This window comes from Gorilla gorilla, chromosome 2, assembly GCF_029281585.2.
Source record: "Gorilla gorilla gorilla isolate KB3781 chromosome 2, NHGRI_mGorGor1-v2.1_pri, whole genome shotgun sequence".
NCBI lineage: Eukaryota > Metazoa > Chordata > Mammalia > Primates > Hominidae > Gorilla > Gorilla gorilla.
This window is the reverse complement of record NC_086017.1, coordinates 170,392,949-170,410,789: the sequence shown is the minus strand read 5'-3', so window position 1 is coordinate 170,410,789 and position 17,841 is coordinate 170,392,949. Positions and strand designations below refer to the sequence as shown.

At 37.1% G+C, this 17,841-nt stretch overlaps 1 protein-coding gene across 7 annotated transcripts in view; it reads right to left on the bottom strand.

The window, feature by feature from the left end:
• Window positions 1-17,841, bottom strand: part of SCHIP1 (schwannomin interacting protein 1) — an 819,796-nt gene that overhangs the window by 614,861 nt on the left and 187,094 nt on the right. For 2 of the 7 annotated variants that reach the window (XM_019024462.4, XM_055381913.2), the window contains exon 1: window positions 8,112-8,752. The exons of 4 other annotated variants lie outside the window; for them this stretch is intronic. In XM_019024462.4, coding sequence (XP_018880007.1) covers window positions 8,112-8,174 — 63 coding nt within the window. In that variant the 5' untranslated portion in view covers window positions 8,175-8,752. Of the gene's footprint in view, window positions 1-8,111; window positions 8,753-17,841 lie in introns of those variants that run through there. One more of the 7 variants, XM_063704330.1, reaches the window with a different exon arrangement.

Below are 17,841 nucleotides of genomic sequence, written 5' to 3'. Positions count from 1 at the left end.
AGCACAGTTAAAAATGTTGAAAACATGTTTAAGAGCTATATTTATATATATTCATACTAATACCTAGTGTATACACATTTCGGAATCTCCAAGGAAATTCACTGAAATGTTAACAATAGGGGTCTTTGTTGGATTAATGGTGAGATATATTTTTTAACATTTCATATTTTCTAAAATGAATATACACATTACAATGATAAATGAATAGGCATTGCTATAAAATGAGAGAGAATATTACAATGTAGTTTAGAAACAATATCATTCAAAATGTGTTGACTGAAAAAAAAGTAACCGTCCATTATTGATAGATTTCATTTATACAGAAGCCTCATTTCCTGTCAGTTTTTGATAAATTAGTGATCACTGTACTTTGCTCTAAAATGTAAATAGCTCCCTTCTTCCACTGACACAGCACAGATTTGTAGGTCTTCATGAAAATACAAAATGTACATACATTAAGAAGTGTAAGCACATTCATTCAAAACTATACTTTTTAGCTCTTGACACTGAAAATTTATCATCTTTTAATATATGAAGCATATTATTTTTTAACTATATGTGCATATGTGTTTTAGGCGCATATGTGGAATCCTATGTATTTGAAAATAATTCTTGTCCAAATAAAGTAAACCACTTAGAATATTTCAGTGTAATTATGATCACATAGCTTAAACATTAATTACAGGGAATGAATAAATGTTTCCCCAGATTCTAGCAGGTCTTCCTGCCTTTCTCTTCCTTCCAAAATCCCAAAATGAAGTTCCAAGAGGATGTATTTCTTTTTCCTAGCTTCTAATTAGCCCAGTCTTTGGTTTAGTTGGCAAAGGCGACTTTTGCATAAGCAATAGCTCTCTTTCAAAAAAGACTGATGTGGGAGATTGTGAAAGACCTATAAAGGTCCTGTGATCTTCAGTAGGGTCCATCCGAGCACCCAAACAGAAGCCTCCACAGCCACGATTGCCCCACATGTCACATAGGGAATGTATTTAACACATGCAATCGTGGATTACTCCCTTCCCATCATCCCTTTTCTACTGGCACAAGTCAGAGGTGCTGTTCCAAGTAGAAAATGTGGGTTTGCACAGCAATTTAGAGTGTGCATTGCTTTTTTGTCTGTTTGTGGGACACTGGAAGATAGGCCTGGCACAGTTCATCCTTCGCAAGTGCTTAATGCCATCCCTGGGGACAGGAATATCACAAGCCCAGAAAAACACAGCTTTTAGCCACTTGGTGTTGAAAATTTCAGGCTAAATTCCAAAAGCCCTCAAAGCTAATGTTGAATTGACAAAGTGCCAAAACCTCTCTGGCATTAAATTTCCACTCTTTATTTTCCCCCTTCAGGTTAACAGCTTGTGAAAATAATAATGTGATAATGCCACCCTGTGTTCCAAATATCTCGAAGCACGATCTTGTTAAGCTTTCGTGTCCCTTTGAGACTAATGGGAATTGAGCCGACTTATTCATTTTACAGATGAGAAAACCCCCCAGGAGATGAATCAAATGTCTGAGTGATGGCCCTGCAACTTATCACATAGGTCCCAGGTCTAGATTAAATTCTCCAAACAAGTCCAAGTGTTCTAGGAAAGGACCTGAAAAGCTCAGCTAGCATCAAAAAGGGCCAGAGAAAGATTCATAGAGATTACTAGGCAGGCTAGTATAATAAACCAGTGAAAGTGGTGGAAACACACATTCCAGGAGGGGCAACAAGGCATAGTCTAGGCATAGCAATAAAGCATAGTCTAGGCATGTGGCCAACTGGAGTCAACAAGAATCACCATGGTCATCAGAAGATCTAATGTGACATCAGGGGCATTTTACAACATCAGGGACACTGGAGTTTGGCTTTTCTTTTTTAGTTTATCTGAGACCCTCTTATAATTACAGAATACACTGCTATGCATATTACAGTAAGCACCAGGACTCTACCCCTCATTATAGAAGAAATTCCCTTCCCTGAATTCTAGCAATCAGGCCTGAATGCATGATCTAAACCAGTCAATGGCATGGCCCAGTTCAGGACTTTGGATCTGGAAGAAGTGTCTCAGAAAAGTGAGGGGTATTTTTGAACTGTGTAACCATTGCATCCAATGTACTGAGGCCAACAGCATTCCAATAATGTTGCCTCTTGTGTGTGCCTTTCCATGGGTTTCTGGCCAACCAACTTCCTTTAGTTCCCTTTTTCTGAGCCTGATTCTCTAGCCTTCCTGTCAATTTAGTGAGTTATCTGTTGTGTTTCTAATAAATTATTTTTCAGCTTAAATTACCTAGGGTCAAGTTCTGTAGTTTGCAACCTGGAAGACTGAAATTAGCAATGGTCAAGGCTGCAGTAAAATTAACATCAAGCAGATCTAGCAGGCTATACCAGGTTTACAGCAACAGGAACTGTGGGTTTGGAGGAAGAAGTCTTCCCACAATAGAACAGAAGTCCAGGTATGGCAGAAAGTACTAAGTGCTCTAAAATCTATTTTATTTTCTTATTTCCATGTAACCTGTAGGATATTTCTCAGTCTCCCTTGCAGTTAGGTATGGCATGTGTATTAGTCCATTTTCATACTGCTGTGAAGAAATATCCGAGACTGGGTAATTTATAAAGAAAAAGAGGTTTAATGAACTCACAGTTTCACATGGCTGGGGAGGCCTCACAATCATGGCAGAAGGTGAAGGAGGAGCAAAGGCACATCTTACATGGCAGCAGGCAAGAGCGTGTGTGCAGGGGAACTGCCCTTTATAAAACCATCAGATCTCATGAGACTTGCTCACTATCATGAGAACAGCACAGGAAAAACCTGTTCCCATGATTTAATTACCCTCCACTGGGTCCCTCTCATGACACCTGGGGATTATGGGAGCTACAATTCAAGGTGAGATTTGGGTGGGGACACAGCCAAACCATATCAGCATGTGACTGTGTTCAGTCAAAAGAATGTCAGTTGAGTGATGTGTGCCTCTTTCAGAATGGGCCCACTAGAACCTCCCACATGTGCCCTTTTTCCTTTCTATTTTGCTAGAAGGGAGACAACTGTAAGGTGGTCTTGAAAGCCATGTGTTGAAGATGGCATAGCTCCCACCATCCTGGGTTCTCTGAATGACCATATGAAGAAGGGTCACCCTACTGTATTGCTTCCCCTTTCAGTACTGATGCCTAAACAGGAAAAAAAACTGCTGTTTGTGAGCTATTATACTTTTGGGAATCCCTTTGTTACAGCATAGCCTAGATTCACCATGTATGATAAATTAATCAAGCAAAGATTCAAATTCAGAGCAGCGCCAGTATCTATGCTGACTTGATATTGACCCCTTGAATTGATGGTCTACAGCTTCAGGATTTCTCCCAATTTATAAAAGAACAGATGACAACTGGAACAGAATCTTTAAAGGTATATGATGCAGCTATAGCTATACAGATTGAAAGGATACAGGCAAAGAGCAAAAAAGCTCATTAGAGATTTGACAGTCCTAAATAGAATCATAGAATTGATTAGCGATCAATGAATTCTAAATTTTTCATTTCTTTTTTATGCATTGTAGTATCTCTATGCTAGAGATAATGAAAAGGTGAATTATAACTCCAGTTCTGCTTTTTTCTCCTTTAACCTAGTTTTCCCTTCTCAAATAGATCCAAGTGATGCATCTTACTCTCCCTCCTGGGTCTTTCCCAACTCCTGAGGTTTAAAATAAACCCCACCTGGGGTTTTATTTCCCAGTTTTCCCCTTACTCCTTTTCAAGTGGGTGGTTTCTCAAGGAGCTCAGGGAGGATTAATCATCTCAGTTCTTGTAATCACAAGAGTATGTACCCAGTACATATTTGTTGAATGAAGAAATTATTGTTTTCTTTTTTTAATGAGATGACACTGCACTGATGACCCTTATCCATGTCTAAGTTGGAGAAGACCTTAGAGATCACATAGCCCTTCTGCTAAACATGCACACACACCATTAGGGAGTCCCCTTCTATAGCATCTTTTATGTGGGTCATCCAGTGTGACTCATATTTCTGGTGATGAGAAGCTCAATGCTTTATTCCTATACCATTGAAAAATAGCTCCATCCTTTTTTTTTTTCTTTTGAGACAGAGTTTCGCTCTTGTCGTCCAGGCTGGAGTGCAATGGCATGATCTCGACTCATTGCAACCTCCACCCAGTGGGTTCAAGTGATTCGCCTGCTTCAGTCTGTAGCTGGGATTACAGGCACCTGCCACCATGCCCCACTAATTTTTGTATTTTTAGTAGACAGGGTTTCATCACTTTGCCCAGGCTGGTCTCGAACTCCTGACCTCAGGTGATCCACCCACCTCAGCCTCCCAAAGTGCTGGGATTACAGTCGTGAGCCACTGCGCCAGCCTGTAAATATTTTTTTTTAATTTCTCCATAAATCTTCCACTGATTGCTCAGTGTTGAGGTCCCTTACTAGTCACATATTCTGATAGAAATTCCCTTGCCCAGGGGTCAGTAAATTGGTTTCTAGCTCCAAATTATTATTCCATTCACAGGTCTTTATCTTCTCCACCAAGACATCAGAAAAAATTCTTCCAAGCCATACTAAAGTCCAGATATAATGCTTGTATTTATATTTCCAGGAATCTTAACAAAAATGAAACATAAGCAAATTTGTATGAATTGCACTAAGGCACTGAAACTTTATATTCTTTTATATCTACTGTCACATCATTAGGCTGAGTCTGTCTTTGACTGCTTTTAAAAATAGAATATTTACTATATCATGGGTCATCAATGTACATGCTTTCTATACCAACATTGTATTCTACACAGTACAGTTCCATCAGTTTCAAAGCACACAAAATGAAACCCAAGGTGGAGAAGTGGGGTTTTTTTTCCTGCCATTGTGGTGCACAGGAGTCAGAGATGGAGCACTAAAACAGCATTCTAGAGAAGCATGCTACTGAGGTCAATCCAGAATGTTGGATTCAAAATGTGTATTGCATCAAGATGGGTCTAATTAATGGAGTCAGGCACTGTGTGATGTAGTGAGTCAGCTCCAAAAGTGTAGATGAGATGGTGTGAAAAATCCAAGATGAGAGTCAGAATTACAGGACAAATTAGGCAAGATGGAAGTGGGCTGACTTCATCCCTAGGACTGGCTGCCTGGATGTGCACTTGTTCTTTACATGCTGCAACTTAAGTTTACTTATGGGGGAGAGTAAAATCCATTTAGAGGGACTGGAATTTGAAAAATTAGTCAAAGTGAGAAAAGCATCGTATCCAGACATTTCTAGTTGGATAATATTCCTGGACTTTCAGCAATGTGTATATCTTGCATGAAAAGTCCCTAAGCTCTTTTCTGTTCTCTGGAAAAGGTAAGATTACTCCATCATTTCTAGTAATATTTAATGTAAATCTCAAATCAGTCAGGTCATACCTATTTAGGTCAATCATGTAATACAAAGTAGGAATGTACCTTGCAAATAAAATTGGGACAGAGAAAGGAATAACAGTAAAATGTAGTAACTGAGGACAAAAATCACTTGATAGAAAGTTTTATGATGAATCATCAATCTCTAGTGATTCTCTGGGATGCTAGGGTACCTCTCTTGAGCCTCTAATGTCCACTGTGCCCCTTGTAGTGTTAGAGACATACTAAACAAGCCTAGAACCCATTTGGAATCAATCAGCATCCTGCTCACTGAAATAACCCCAAGAATCCCTATGTCCCTCTAAGAAGCTACCATTTAGGACCTTCTTGCAACACATTTCAGTTTCAGGCTCTTCCCTACTGGAACTGCTCCTGTTGGGACTGTAGCTAGGGGAGTTGCTTCTACAGGAATATGTGATGGAGACTGATGCAACAGAGATGAGACTGAATACCTTGGATGTAAGAACTATTTCCAAGATCAACTAATCTTTCTTAGTGCCAAAAAGGGTTAAAATCAGCAGTAAAAACCACACCCGCCAATTAGCTGCCTCTATATTCAGCCACCCTGCAAAGCATCCTAACTAGGGTGGCTTTCATAAATAAATAGGCCCCTACATTCTTTGTAGCCAAAGGTTATAAATCCCTTGCAAGGGTGGGTGGACCACAGTAAAGAGATCTGGGAGCATATTTTTACATTGGCAAGAAAAGCAAAATGTCACTCAACTAAATTTAAGATTGTTCACATACATCTGCTACCACCAGAATGTTATTTAAAAAAGAAAAGAAAGAAAGAAAAAGAAATGTGAATATCTAACAGTTTAGCTCTGAACATTTTTCTACTGTTCAGGTGACTGTTTCAATAATGATTGAAAGGCTATCAAAACAGAAGCAAACATGTGCTTGTAGTTTGTCATACAGCAACAATTTCTGGTTAAATAAATACATAGACAACAATATCTCAGCTACAGAAAAATGTGTGTGCTGGATAATAGTTATAAATATATCACTAAAATGTTTGGAAAAAAGCAGCAAATATAAAAGTTACACTTCTGACAATATCACAAATGAGTCACATCCTTCAGAGAGACAGAGACAAAGTTCAAATAAATTTCTGAATCAGAATAAAATCTGACACCATTTCACAGCAAGCAGATGCGTTTTATGACATGAGTCTTGGATTCTTCTGGATTAGAATGTACAATTTAATAAACCAGAATGATTTGTTCAAAGTTCATCAGGGGCTGCAAATGGATACAGTTTGCCATAAGGGAACAATTTAAAGTTTAAAAGTTTAAAATCACAGAGGTACACGCAATGGTGTGTGAAAAGTCCTACTTACCTATTAAACCAAAGCAGAATAATAAAATTTTGGGAAATGAAACCTAAAAAAACTGAAATCATAAATCTACCATTCATTCTTTTCAAAAACTGAGGCCTTTTAACTACTGACATCAATTATGGAAATTATCAGTGGATCTACTGAGCAAAGATGACAAAAATGTATACTAAGGTCTCCTTTATATAAAATTGTTACATCCTCTAAAATTATGCACTTCATACACTGTCAAAATGTAAGTACCATTTATCCCAAAATCAAATGCCAAATTACTGAAGAGTTAAGAAGCAACAGTAATTCACTTGGAAATTATCCATAACAGAAAGAACCCATTATATTTGAATTGGAGGTCAAGCTGAGTAAATTGCATTTACTACTGGTTTTTAAATATGAAGAAAACTACTAAAGGAAATAAATTTTATAATACAATTATATAAAAATATATTTTATTAGGCTTTAAAATAAATGATTCTGCATAAATAAATGTTCCAAACTAAGTTTAATTGGCCTGAGAAAAGAATCATGATTTGTTAAAGTTACTTTTTAATGACAATATGTTCTCTTAGAAAAAAATTTGAATAGCTAATCAAAATATCTGTTAGGGTCATTCTGGGTAGTAATTCAAAATATTATTTCTTCGTTGGTTGTGTCATATCATAATATCATAGAACTACACATTTGATAGTCTAAAAGATGGAGTTAAAAGATGTTTTTGAAGAAACCATTTTTTTATTTCTGGTTTGAAGATTTAAATTGAACATTTTGAAACTAATTATTTTCAATAATGCTAAAAGTACTATTTCAATAGCCCATATATAATTTTATAAAATTGTCTGTTATTTCTACTTATAATAAGCTGCCACTCTATACATTTCATACCAATAAATTTGAGATTTTTTAAGTCATCAAATATCTCCCATGTATTGACATTAGAATACCTAGACATTTGTTCTTTTGGTAACTGAAAGTATAATCTAAATTGAAAAAGTTTAACACTGATCTCCCCAAACTGTACAAATCAGGAACTACTTTCCAAAGAGAGTCTTGTGCATACAAAGGGCAACAGATTGTACATTTGGAACTATTTACATGTGTATATTAAAATGCTATTTCCAAAGTCCACTGCAATGCAATTAGTTTTGGTGTACTAAAAAAAAAGAACACTCAAACTTAGATTCTCAAAATTCAAAGCAACAAATATCCACGTACTAACTATGCAATGAGAAAGTATTTTTTTCAAATGAACACTCCAATATACCTTAAATGCTTAATTCTGAATTTAAAAATGTAATGAAGGCCATCAGCTTAAATTTAACGTTACTTAGTTCGACTTTGAAGTTTTCTCTCTTCATATGTAAAAATATGATACACCTAAAATAGATGGCAGACATTTGTAAAACTTACACTGTCAGAGTGCTTGCCCTGGTCACAGTCCCACGTTGTAACACGCTGCCCGGACCTCTCCATGGTGCTGAAGAGTTACTCTTGCCCATTTGAGAGGGAAGAGTTGTTTATTCAAATTGGCTTTGAAAGAAATCCGTAAAGGGTCACCTGGGTTAGCTAGTAAGGTTGTCTAAAAAATTTCTATAACACACACTAAATAAGTGATGCTTTCGCCCTTCGGTTATCAACCACCATGCTCAAGCAGCTCAAAGTAGATTTTGGAGCAGAAATCTTCAAGTACTGGCAAAAAAGAGCGAGAGCTTTTTGGGAGACGAAGTTTGCTGATTTTTGCCAGTGTTCTTCAAATTGATAAAACACACAGAGAAGACAAGGCTACTCGGAGAACAGAGGATTCCAGAAAAGTTCTTGATCTTAATGCAGAAAAGAAGATCCCATTAGTCCAAAGCAGCCGATTCACTTCATGCTATCATCTGATCTACTTTTCGATTAAAAATAATACAATAAAATAGAGTTAAGAATTCCACAAGGCACTGCACACACCATGTAAACAGGTCTGCCTCATTCTCGCCCCAGCCTCGGTCTGCTGAAGATTATCACAGCAGAAATCAGGCTCTGTGGCTTTCACAGATTATCTCTTTCTGAGGCTGAAACGTATAAAGAGCCACATGACACCCAATGATGTCATCTCTAAAGCAGGTCACAGTTGCTGCTGTATATAGATAAAGTCCTTCTAGTGAAGTATTTAGCATAGTGATTTTCTTGAAAATCTACTTATATTAAATAGCATGGTCTTCTATCAAAATACTTAACCCTATCGATACAGTGCCATGAAGAGAAAATCAATTTGCTGCTCATATGTGAGATGAAGCCTCCCCTTTAAGCCAAGATCAGCTTCTGGTACTGCTTTAAAAAATGAATAACTGTCATTAATTTGTGGTGAATATAGTGAAGAAGGGCTTTTCCCTGGAGAAGCTGCTGTGGGAACTAGAGGCTCTCTAAGGATATAGAATCTACTTCTAAACACCTCTCAGAATATTTAGCATGTCCAAAAATTATTTTTAATTCAATCCATAAAGATTGCAAAATAAAAATTAAGGCAACCATTTTCAACTTCTAACAACAGTTTATGTAACAAAATTAAAAAGTTGTATGAACATAAAAACATCTTACTATCTCTGAAACGATTGGAGTATATTTTTAAGTGTTGGTTAAAGAAAAACTTTCTTTAACTCACTATTTTTAGATGTTTTTCAGCTCTGAATAAAGTAAAAATAGAAAATTAGCTATATTGTTACTAATCTGCACACCTAACTGGTAATTGATAGTACACATATTCTTTTAAAGAATGTTTAAATGAGCAATGTCCATGATCATTCTTTGCAACATATTTTTCTCTTTCTATTTAGTCATATGCCATAATTTATGATTTTCAGCCATAATTGTCATTTATGCCAGTTAATAAATTATCTAATCCCCTTTCGTGCCAACTAAACAATTCTTATAGCCCAAGTGAAGAATAACTTGAAACTAATCTAATTAGTGCTTATTAAATGTATTCCCTCCCTTAAGGCCAAATAGATCAAACAAAAGCAGGTTTCCTTTAAGAGCACAGTATTCTGTCATATTTTTGAGAAAGAACCATAAATCTGAGGAGAAAACAATTTTCCACACAACCAGTGCCACTGAACAAATTCTATTAAAGCAATGGTGATTGTTCTGGCATCTCATCAGGAAAATATTGCCTCACCAGCTTCTCACCGCATATCTAAAATATCCAAATAAAAATTGAGAATGCTAAAATATCCAAATAAAAATTTATTTGTGCTAAATATCCAAATAAAAATTGAGAAAAATATCCAAATAAAATTTGGAATATTTTATTCCAAATGCTAAAATATCCAAATAAAAATTGAGAAAAAAAATTGATCATCTAAATATTCTGATCCACTTCAGTTTCCTAAATAAAGCAGATATTGTTGTTCAATTTCTACAGTTTAGTATTTTCTACACTTTAACAATGATGAAGATTATCTGGGGAATTTTTAAAAATTTAAAAGTCCCTATAATCCCAGCACTTTGGGAGGCCAAGGCGGGTGGATCAAGAAGTCAGGAGTTCAAGACCAGCCTGGCCAAGATGGTGAAACCCCATCTCCACTAAAAATACAAAAATTAGCCAGGCATGTAGTGGGCACCTGTAATCCCAGCTTCTCAGAAGGCTGAGGCAGAAGAATCACTTGAACCCAGGAGGCAGAGGTTGCAGTGAGCTGAGATCGCACCACTGCACTCCAGCCTGGGCAAGAGAGTGAGACTCTGTCTCAAAAAAATAAAAATAAAAATAAAAGTCCCAGGCTGCTTCTCAGATATTCTGACATGATAGATCTGTTGTGGTTCTGGAATATGCATTTTTATAAAAAGTTCCAAAAGTAATTATTATTTGGAAAACACTAATTAATATATTACAATATATAAAATCATATAAAAATCAAACTGACTAAAAAGTATTTGTGATTCTTAAAATGATTTTTTTAAAAAAGCCCAATTTTTGCTTCCTGAAGTATCCAGTGTTGGGCACCCCCTTCTTATTTTCTCAGGCTTCCATAAGAAAGCATTTTCCTAAAGACTCCTAGCCTCTGATTTCCATCCTTTTCTCCTCTCTACAAAGTTGGAAAGAGCTACACTGATTGGAGGATTAGGCAAAGGAACTGGGCATCTACAGCTCAGGATCACCCTTCCTCTGTCTCTGTGTGGGATCCAGCTCCCTGTACAGGATTCACACTGGCTTGCCCTGTGGGTGAGACTGGTAAGTTTCTCTCATTTCAAAGTTCAATAGTAAGATGTCAACTGTTGCCACAGTCAGAGTTACACCCTCCAATCCAGCTTTGACCAGAAATAAAGTTGAGATTTTGATCTCCCTCTGCCTAAATCTCTTATTTCTGAAAATAAGTTTCTAAATCAAGAAGGGAAAATGAGTTATTTATTGACTTTCTAAAACTCCATCTTCTAGTACTATTGTTTTGTTGATTAGATTTGTTTTTTATATAAACCCTATGAGCCAGTTAATGCAACAAGTTTTATCTGTGAACTTAATAAAATTTTCATTTGCATAATACAGCTCTATAGATAGAGGCCTATAAAAAGGACATGTTGTATATAAAACTTTCATTGGAAGTTTTACTAAATGCATTGTTCAACTCATTAATTGCATCATTGAGCCACTTAGAGGAAAATTCGAGTTCTTGGAATTTTCCTTTAACAACTAGTAACTCTAGGATAATGTTTCTCAAAGTGTGTTCCATGGATCCATTAAGCCCAGTAAGATGTGACTCATTTCAGGTTTCATGCTCAAAGAAGCATAGAAAGTGTGAAAAAAATACAGCCTTCCTGCAGAATCAAAATGTGTAGAAACTTAAAAAGGCTCGAAGAAGTCGTAAAGTAAATAAATTGACTCATTTTACCTCTCTTCCAATTAACATTTACCAATGTCCTGTAAAAGTAATATTTCAGGTGCCACATTCAGAGAAATTCTGCTCTAGAAGATGTTTCAGCAGTTAAGATTTTTCTTAATAGTAGCACCTAAACCTTCTATACAATTAATCAATTAATAGTTATTATTGCCTATGTTATCAACAGCTCTGTTACAAGAATTGTCAACCATGACTGGGGAATTTGTAAATTCTGCAAGGGCATAGGTTGTTTTCTTTTGGTGATCATTGTATCCCCAGTGCTTGGCAAAGGCCTGGCACACAGTAGACATTCAGATAGTTGTTGAACGAGTGAATGAATGTAGACCTAATCCAGGGATGTGAATAATTATCCCCCACCCCGAAAGATGTCTCATTTACAAAAGACCCTTAGGCTAATGAGCTTTCCAGAAGAAATGGAATACAATGATACATCACACTCCAGTTTCACTACATCTAATTTCTCCTCCGACCCTAAAGCATCTTTTATACCCATTCAATGACTGGAATGTTGGCTATGTTGGTTTTTTTTTTTTTTTGCAGATATAGTAGGTGCATATATTTATGGGGTACATGAGATGTTTTGATACAGGTATGCAATGTAAAATAATCACGTTATTATCCATTAAGTAATCATGGAGAATGGGGTATCCATCCAAGCATTTATCCTTGTGTTACAAACAATTCAATTATACTCTTATAGTTATTTTAAAATGTACAATTAAGTTATTACTGACTATAGTCACCCTGTTCTGCTATCAAATAGTATGCCTATTCATTCATTCTTTTTTTGGTGTACCCATTACGTTAACTATTCCCAGTTGCCCCCCTCCAGGCTCCCACTCCCTTTCCAAGGCTCTAGGAACCATCCTTCTATTCTCTCTGCCCATTAGTTCAATTGTTTTGAATTTTTAGATTCCATAAATAGGTGAGAACATGCAATGTTTGTCTTTCTGTGCTTTGGAATGTTTATTTGTAATAATAAAACTGGATTTATTATGTAGGGTGCACTCTGTGTCTAAATTAGAGATCTAACAATTTATCTCACTAAGCCGTAGAATAAAGACAGAATTTATATGAGGACAAATGCCAAGAGTGGACTTAAGGTAAACTACACAGAAAACAAGTTATTTCTCAACTATCTTTATCAAAGGTGACATACTTGATGTCTAGATTTTTACATCTATACTCATAGGTCATTAAGTGTAGAGACTGCTAAGGAAGATTTATTATGTTACTATGGATGAATGAATCAGTGATCAATTAACTGTCAACTTTGCATATCGTTCTGAACTCACGCAATGTTTAATATTAGCATTCCTTTTGAAAAAATTTTAAATCCCCAAACCAGAACAACATGTTTATTTTTAAGCCTATCAAGAAAAATTACCCTCAAACCATGATGTTAAAAGGATAATTTGGGAAAAGGAATCTATATTATCAGCCAATATTTAGAGACATAAAAGGGAGAGGATGTTTGTGGTATAAAGAGACTATTTTATATAAAAATAGATTTATGCATACTGTCATATATGTTTATATATTATATAATTTGTAAAACTTTGGAAAATGAAATACTCTCTCAGGCTCTGGTTTGAAAGAAGAGAAATGTATCTACTTCTAAGTAAATACTAAGAAGTCTTCTCTTTTTATATATGGTTAATATATTCTCAGAACCAAAATTTGGAACAAATAGACAAAGAATTTGTGCTATTTGGGGGTCTGAAAGGAAGGATGAAAGATAATGTTTGGGTACTAAAACATTAGAATTCATGAGACCTAAATTTATAACAGCTGAGCTTAATACTGTAACCTGTCCCTGATCTGGAAATTCTAGGTTATTAAATTATTAAGTAGCACAAAGCTTACATTCGCTATAGTTTGTTTTTTGTTTTTGTTGTTGTTGTTGTTGTTTTTGAGATGGAGTCTTGCTCTGTCACCCAGGCTGGAGTGCAGTGGCACGATCTCGGCTCACTTGCAGGCTCTGCCTCCCAGGTTCCAGTGATTCTCCTGCCTCAGCCTCCCAGGTAGCTGGGATTACAGGCACACACCATCATGCTCAGCTAATCTTTGTATTTTTAGTAGAGACAGGGTTTCACCATGTTGGTCAGGCTGGTCTCGACCTCCTGACCTCAGGTGTTCTGCCCACTTCAGCCTCCCAAAGTGCTGGGATTACAGGCATGAGCCACCACACCCGGCCCATATTCTCTATAGTTTTAAATATCTCAAAATTGTTTTAGAAGGGGTCCCAGAAATCCTCTTTCAGGGCTGAGTTTTCCCCCAACCAAGTGTGACTTTGTAACAAGACTTTCTCCCTAATTAGTCACCAGAGTTTTCTTGATGTATTTAAAGCCTGGAGGTTGTAAATCTGAAAAGGGCAATAAAGCTTGAGGGTAATGAAGCAGTTTGAATGTTGGTGAATATGCCGCGTTCAACAGCAAGGGTAAGACTGACTTTTAGAAGTGTATTTGGAAAGGTTTGGTGGGTCATCTGGCTAGCTGTTGAATATCCAGACACTCTTGCTAAATGCCGGGACACTTAAGCAGTGCTGTTAACCTAAGCATCCCACAGCCTTCAGTCCAGAAGTAACACTCAGGTGTTACTTCACACCTGAGGTAACAGTCTTCAGCTGGTCCAAATCGATGGTTTTGACCCTGCTCAGGACTATAATTCCTCTTGACTAGGAATGAAGTAAGGTCTGCTGGTAGAAGTTGGGCAGCTGCAGGAATGGCACTTAATTCTGCTTTCCCCAGTGTCCTAAGAATCTGCCTGTTCCTTATTCATCAGGTCTTGGAAGGAAGGAGAGCGATCTGTGCTTGCTTTTACTCTGAGTGTGGGGGTGGTCTCTCAGAGAAGGTCTACTCATTTAGATGCAAAAGGACTCAGTTCATCTTCAGAACTGGAAAATCAATCTTTAGTAAGAGCAACACTAAAATAAATGCTTAATTTATTACCTTTGTAATGTACAGTTCCAATATATATATTCATATTCATTCTGGGGCATGAGTTGATTCTCATGGATTCACTTGGGGAATCACAAAGAAGTACTGTGCCCCTCAATCAGTGTCAAGTTAAAAATTCCATCTCTGCTCTCCACAATTTTTCCACAGCATTTTGAATAAACTCACTGAACGTTTTCAAGAGCAGATTCAAAATCAACTAATATTTAGTGAGAGCCTTCAGAGTCCCAGGTTCTGTGCTGTAGTTTACATGTGTAGTGCCGTTTAACCTTCACAGCAATCCCAATCCATTTCTGAGGTGGGTATTATTTCCAGTTGCAGATGAAGAATGTCCTCTCAAATGATATATCTTGGACACACAGAAATAGTGGCAGAGCTGCTATTTTAAGTCACATCCTCTTACCCAGGCAGCGCCTCATTCCATGAGCCACAGTGCCCCCTATAGGCCAGATCATAATAATATGGGAACCAATGGGAGAGAGAGGCGTGACCACAAAGCAAGGCCCAAGCAGGAGGAAACAATTCTAAGCCAAAAGAGATTGAGAATGTCTCTAAATAATCCCAAAGATTTTTCCGGACTTATTTGTAAGGTCACGCTAATAATTTCTGAAAAGGTCATCAATCTTGGAGTTTAGAAAATACCATGCTATAGTTTCTTTCCATGATAATCCTATTAGACAAGCTACAGATCTCTGGGAGCTGGAAACGAAAAGCGTTAAATATTTTATGATATGAAATTGATTAATAAAAAATACGCAGGGCATTTCCTACTGTTGTCCTTTGTGCAATAACTAATATTTTTTAAGGAGAGAAGATTACTCTTTTTAAAAATCATTTTGATATCCACAAGCTCCATTCCCTAACAGTTGCTATTCAAAATTCCTATTTCTAAAACAAATTTTTCCGTTACCACATGATACATTGTGGTATAAGGGCACTTAATATGCAAATTGCTAACATAACTTAATATTATCTTCCCTTCTGTTGCTCTTTAATTTGTCATTGAACAGCTGAGGTTTGAGGTTTTAATCAAGGAGCATTGAATGAAGCAATTTATAAAATCAAATGACGGTTTTAAAAATATTGTTTCATTCACTGTTTGTAACTACCAAATTGTAAAGCAGTCTTAGAAATGCATGAACTGATTGCTTGACCGTGTCTAAATGCAGCCTTCTTTTCAAGTAATATAGTGGAAGAATAAAATATGGAGCTCCAACCCAATGGGTGGCCCAAGAAAAGGTAGTTATCTCTTTAAGTCTCTTTTTCATCACCTGTAAAATGGAGATAATAATAGTGCCTTTCTTTGTATGATCATTGATAGGATTAAACAAGATAATAGCAGAGTGCCTGGCACATAACAAGTGCTCAGCTTTTATTAAGATAATGAATTTGAGCACTCATACTTAAACGTTACTTTTGTTATATATTTTAAGGCAGAAATGTTCTAAGAACTACATTAACCACTAGGCCTAGCCAAAACAATCAGAACAGAAGCATGCAAAAGCATCATTATCAGCTCCACACAGGAACTCAACCAGATTAGTGAGCTGATTTCCTGTGTAGTGCATGCCTGGGGTAGATAGTTGAGATAGGCAATAATTGCAGTTATGGGCGTGGGGCTGGAGAGCAGCTGGCAATGTCCAGAAGTTAGGTAAGGGCTTGTTGGCCTCCATTAAAGTTGTGCTAGAGGTTAGTAGAAGGAAGGCAGGGACTTGGGACAAGACAGGCAGTTGATCAGATATGAGAAGATAGAAAATTGTCTAGGCAGTAACAGCAATAGATTAAACCCAGAGAAAGAGGGCTGAGGTTCAACAACCTGGAAAATATCAAGCAAGAGGCAGGGCATAAAGAACTCCCCAGGGACACAGCTCACAGACGACATTTGACTTGGACTGAAGGCTTTTAACCCAGAAGTTCCAAAGGACTCATGGTTGTTAGAGGAAGCTCATTTCTTGATGACAGGCTTAGTCAGTGTAGGCCAGGGATCATCCTATTCCCTCCATAAACTTGAGGTCCATTCACTGGAGGGTGAGAAAACCAAGTCTTTCTATCTGGGGCTCCTTGAGAGTATGTATGAACCCAGTGGGTCTGGCAAGCTGGTCAAGGTAGAGAAGAATCACTTTCCTTCCACCAGGCAACTTGTCCCCAGGTGACTGCAACCTCCAAGAGATGTAAGGATGAATCTTCCCAAAAGGGGCCCTGGCAAACTGATGATCACAGCAGATAAAACAAGCTTAGCTCACTAAACTCCAAACAACTACACATAAAGTTTTCTTTTAAATTGTGACTTGGATATTTTACCTAAGTGACAAACCAGAGACTTAGAAGCATCCCAACATCTTATATTTTCATATTTTATTTTTTACATTTAATGTCACATCACTGTCATTATCAATATTTAAGTCATTGTTATAATCAATAACTTCTATTAGAATTCTGGGCAGGGCCTGCTTGCTTTCTGACAGCTAATTCTTTTTAAAAATCTGTTCTGATTCTAATTCTTTTTTTTTTTTTTTTTTTTTTTTTTTTTTGGAGACAGAGTTTCCCTCTGTCATCCAGGCTGGAGTGCAGTGGCGCAATCTCGGCTCACTGCAACCTCTGCCTCCTGGGTTTCAAGCCGTTCATTCTCCTGCCTCAGTCTTCCAAGTAGCTGGGATTACAGGTGCATGCCACCACACCCAGCTAATTTTTGTATTTTTGGTAGAGACAGGGTTTCTCTATGTTAGCTAGGCTGATCTCAAACTCCTGACCTCAAGCGATCTGCCCACCTCAGTCTCCCAAAGTGCTGGGATTACAGGCATTGATTCTCACTTTTTATAGGCAATCATGGGTGAGCCAGACTGCTATTCACTGAATACAGTCATCCTCATCACATGAGCACAGAGCTAAAGGATGATGATATGGTGAGGCTACAGGATGCACCCCCAATTCGGTCTGATATACCTTATGGGAGAACAAATTGCTGGGAACATTTGAGGGAGGAAATATCTTCTACTAAAAACCAACAAGGAATCAGGAGGCTAAGCTAAATTAAATAAAGTAGAACTGTTAGTGAAGCTGTGCAGAGATATAAATGAAGTTGATGACTCATGAACAGGGAAGAACATGCATTTATGCACAAAACACTTATGCTAGAATCGAAGCAGTACAGCAGTACAAATATAAAACAAACATATATTCTCACAGGAGTCCAATAAAACCAAAAGGTTAAGCACTCTAAAGCAACACTAAAACTTTTAGATATCACTGGATTCAGCAGCAATTGAGAATTGTTGTGAATTGGGGCTGTGAGAAGGTACAAAAAAAGTA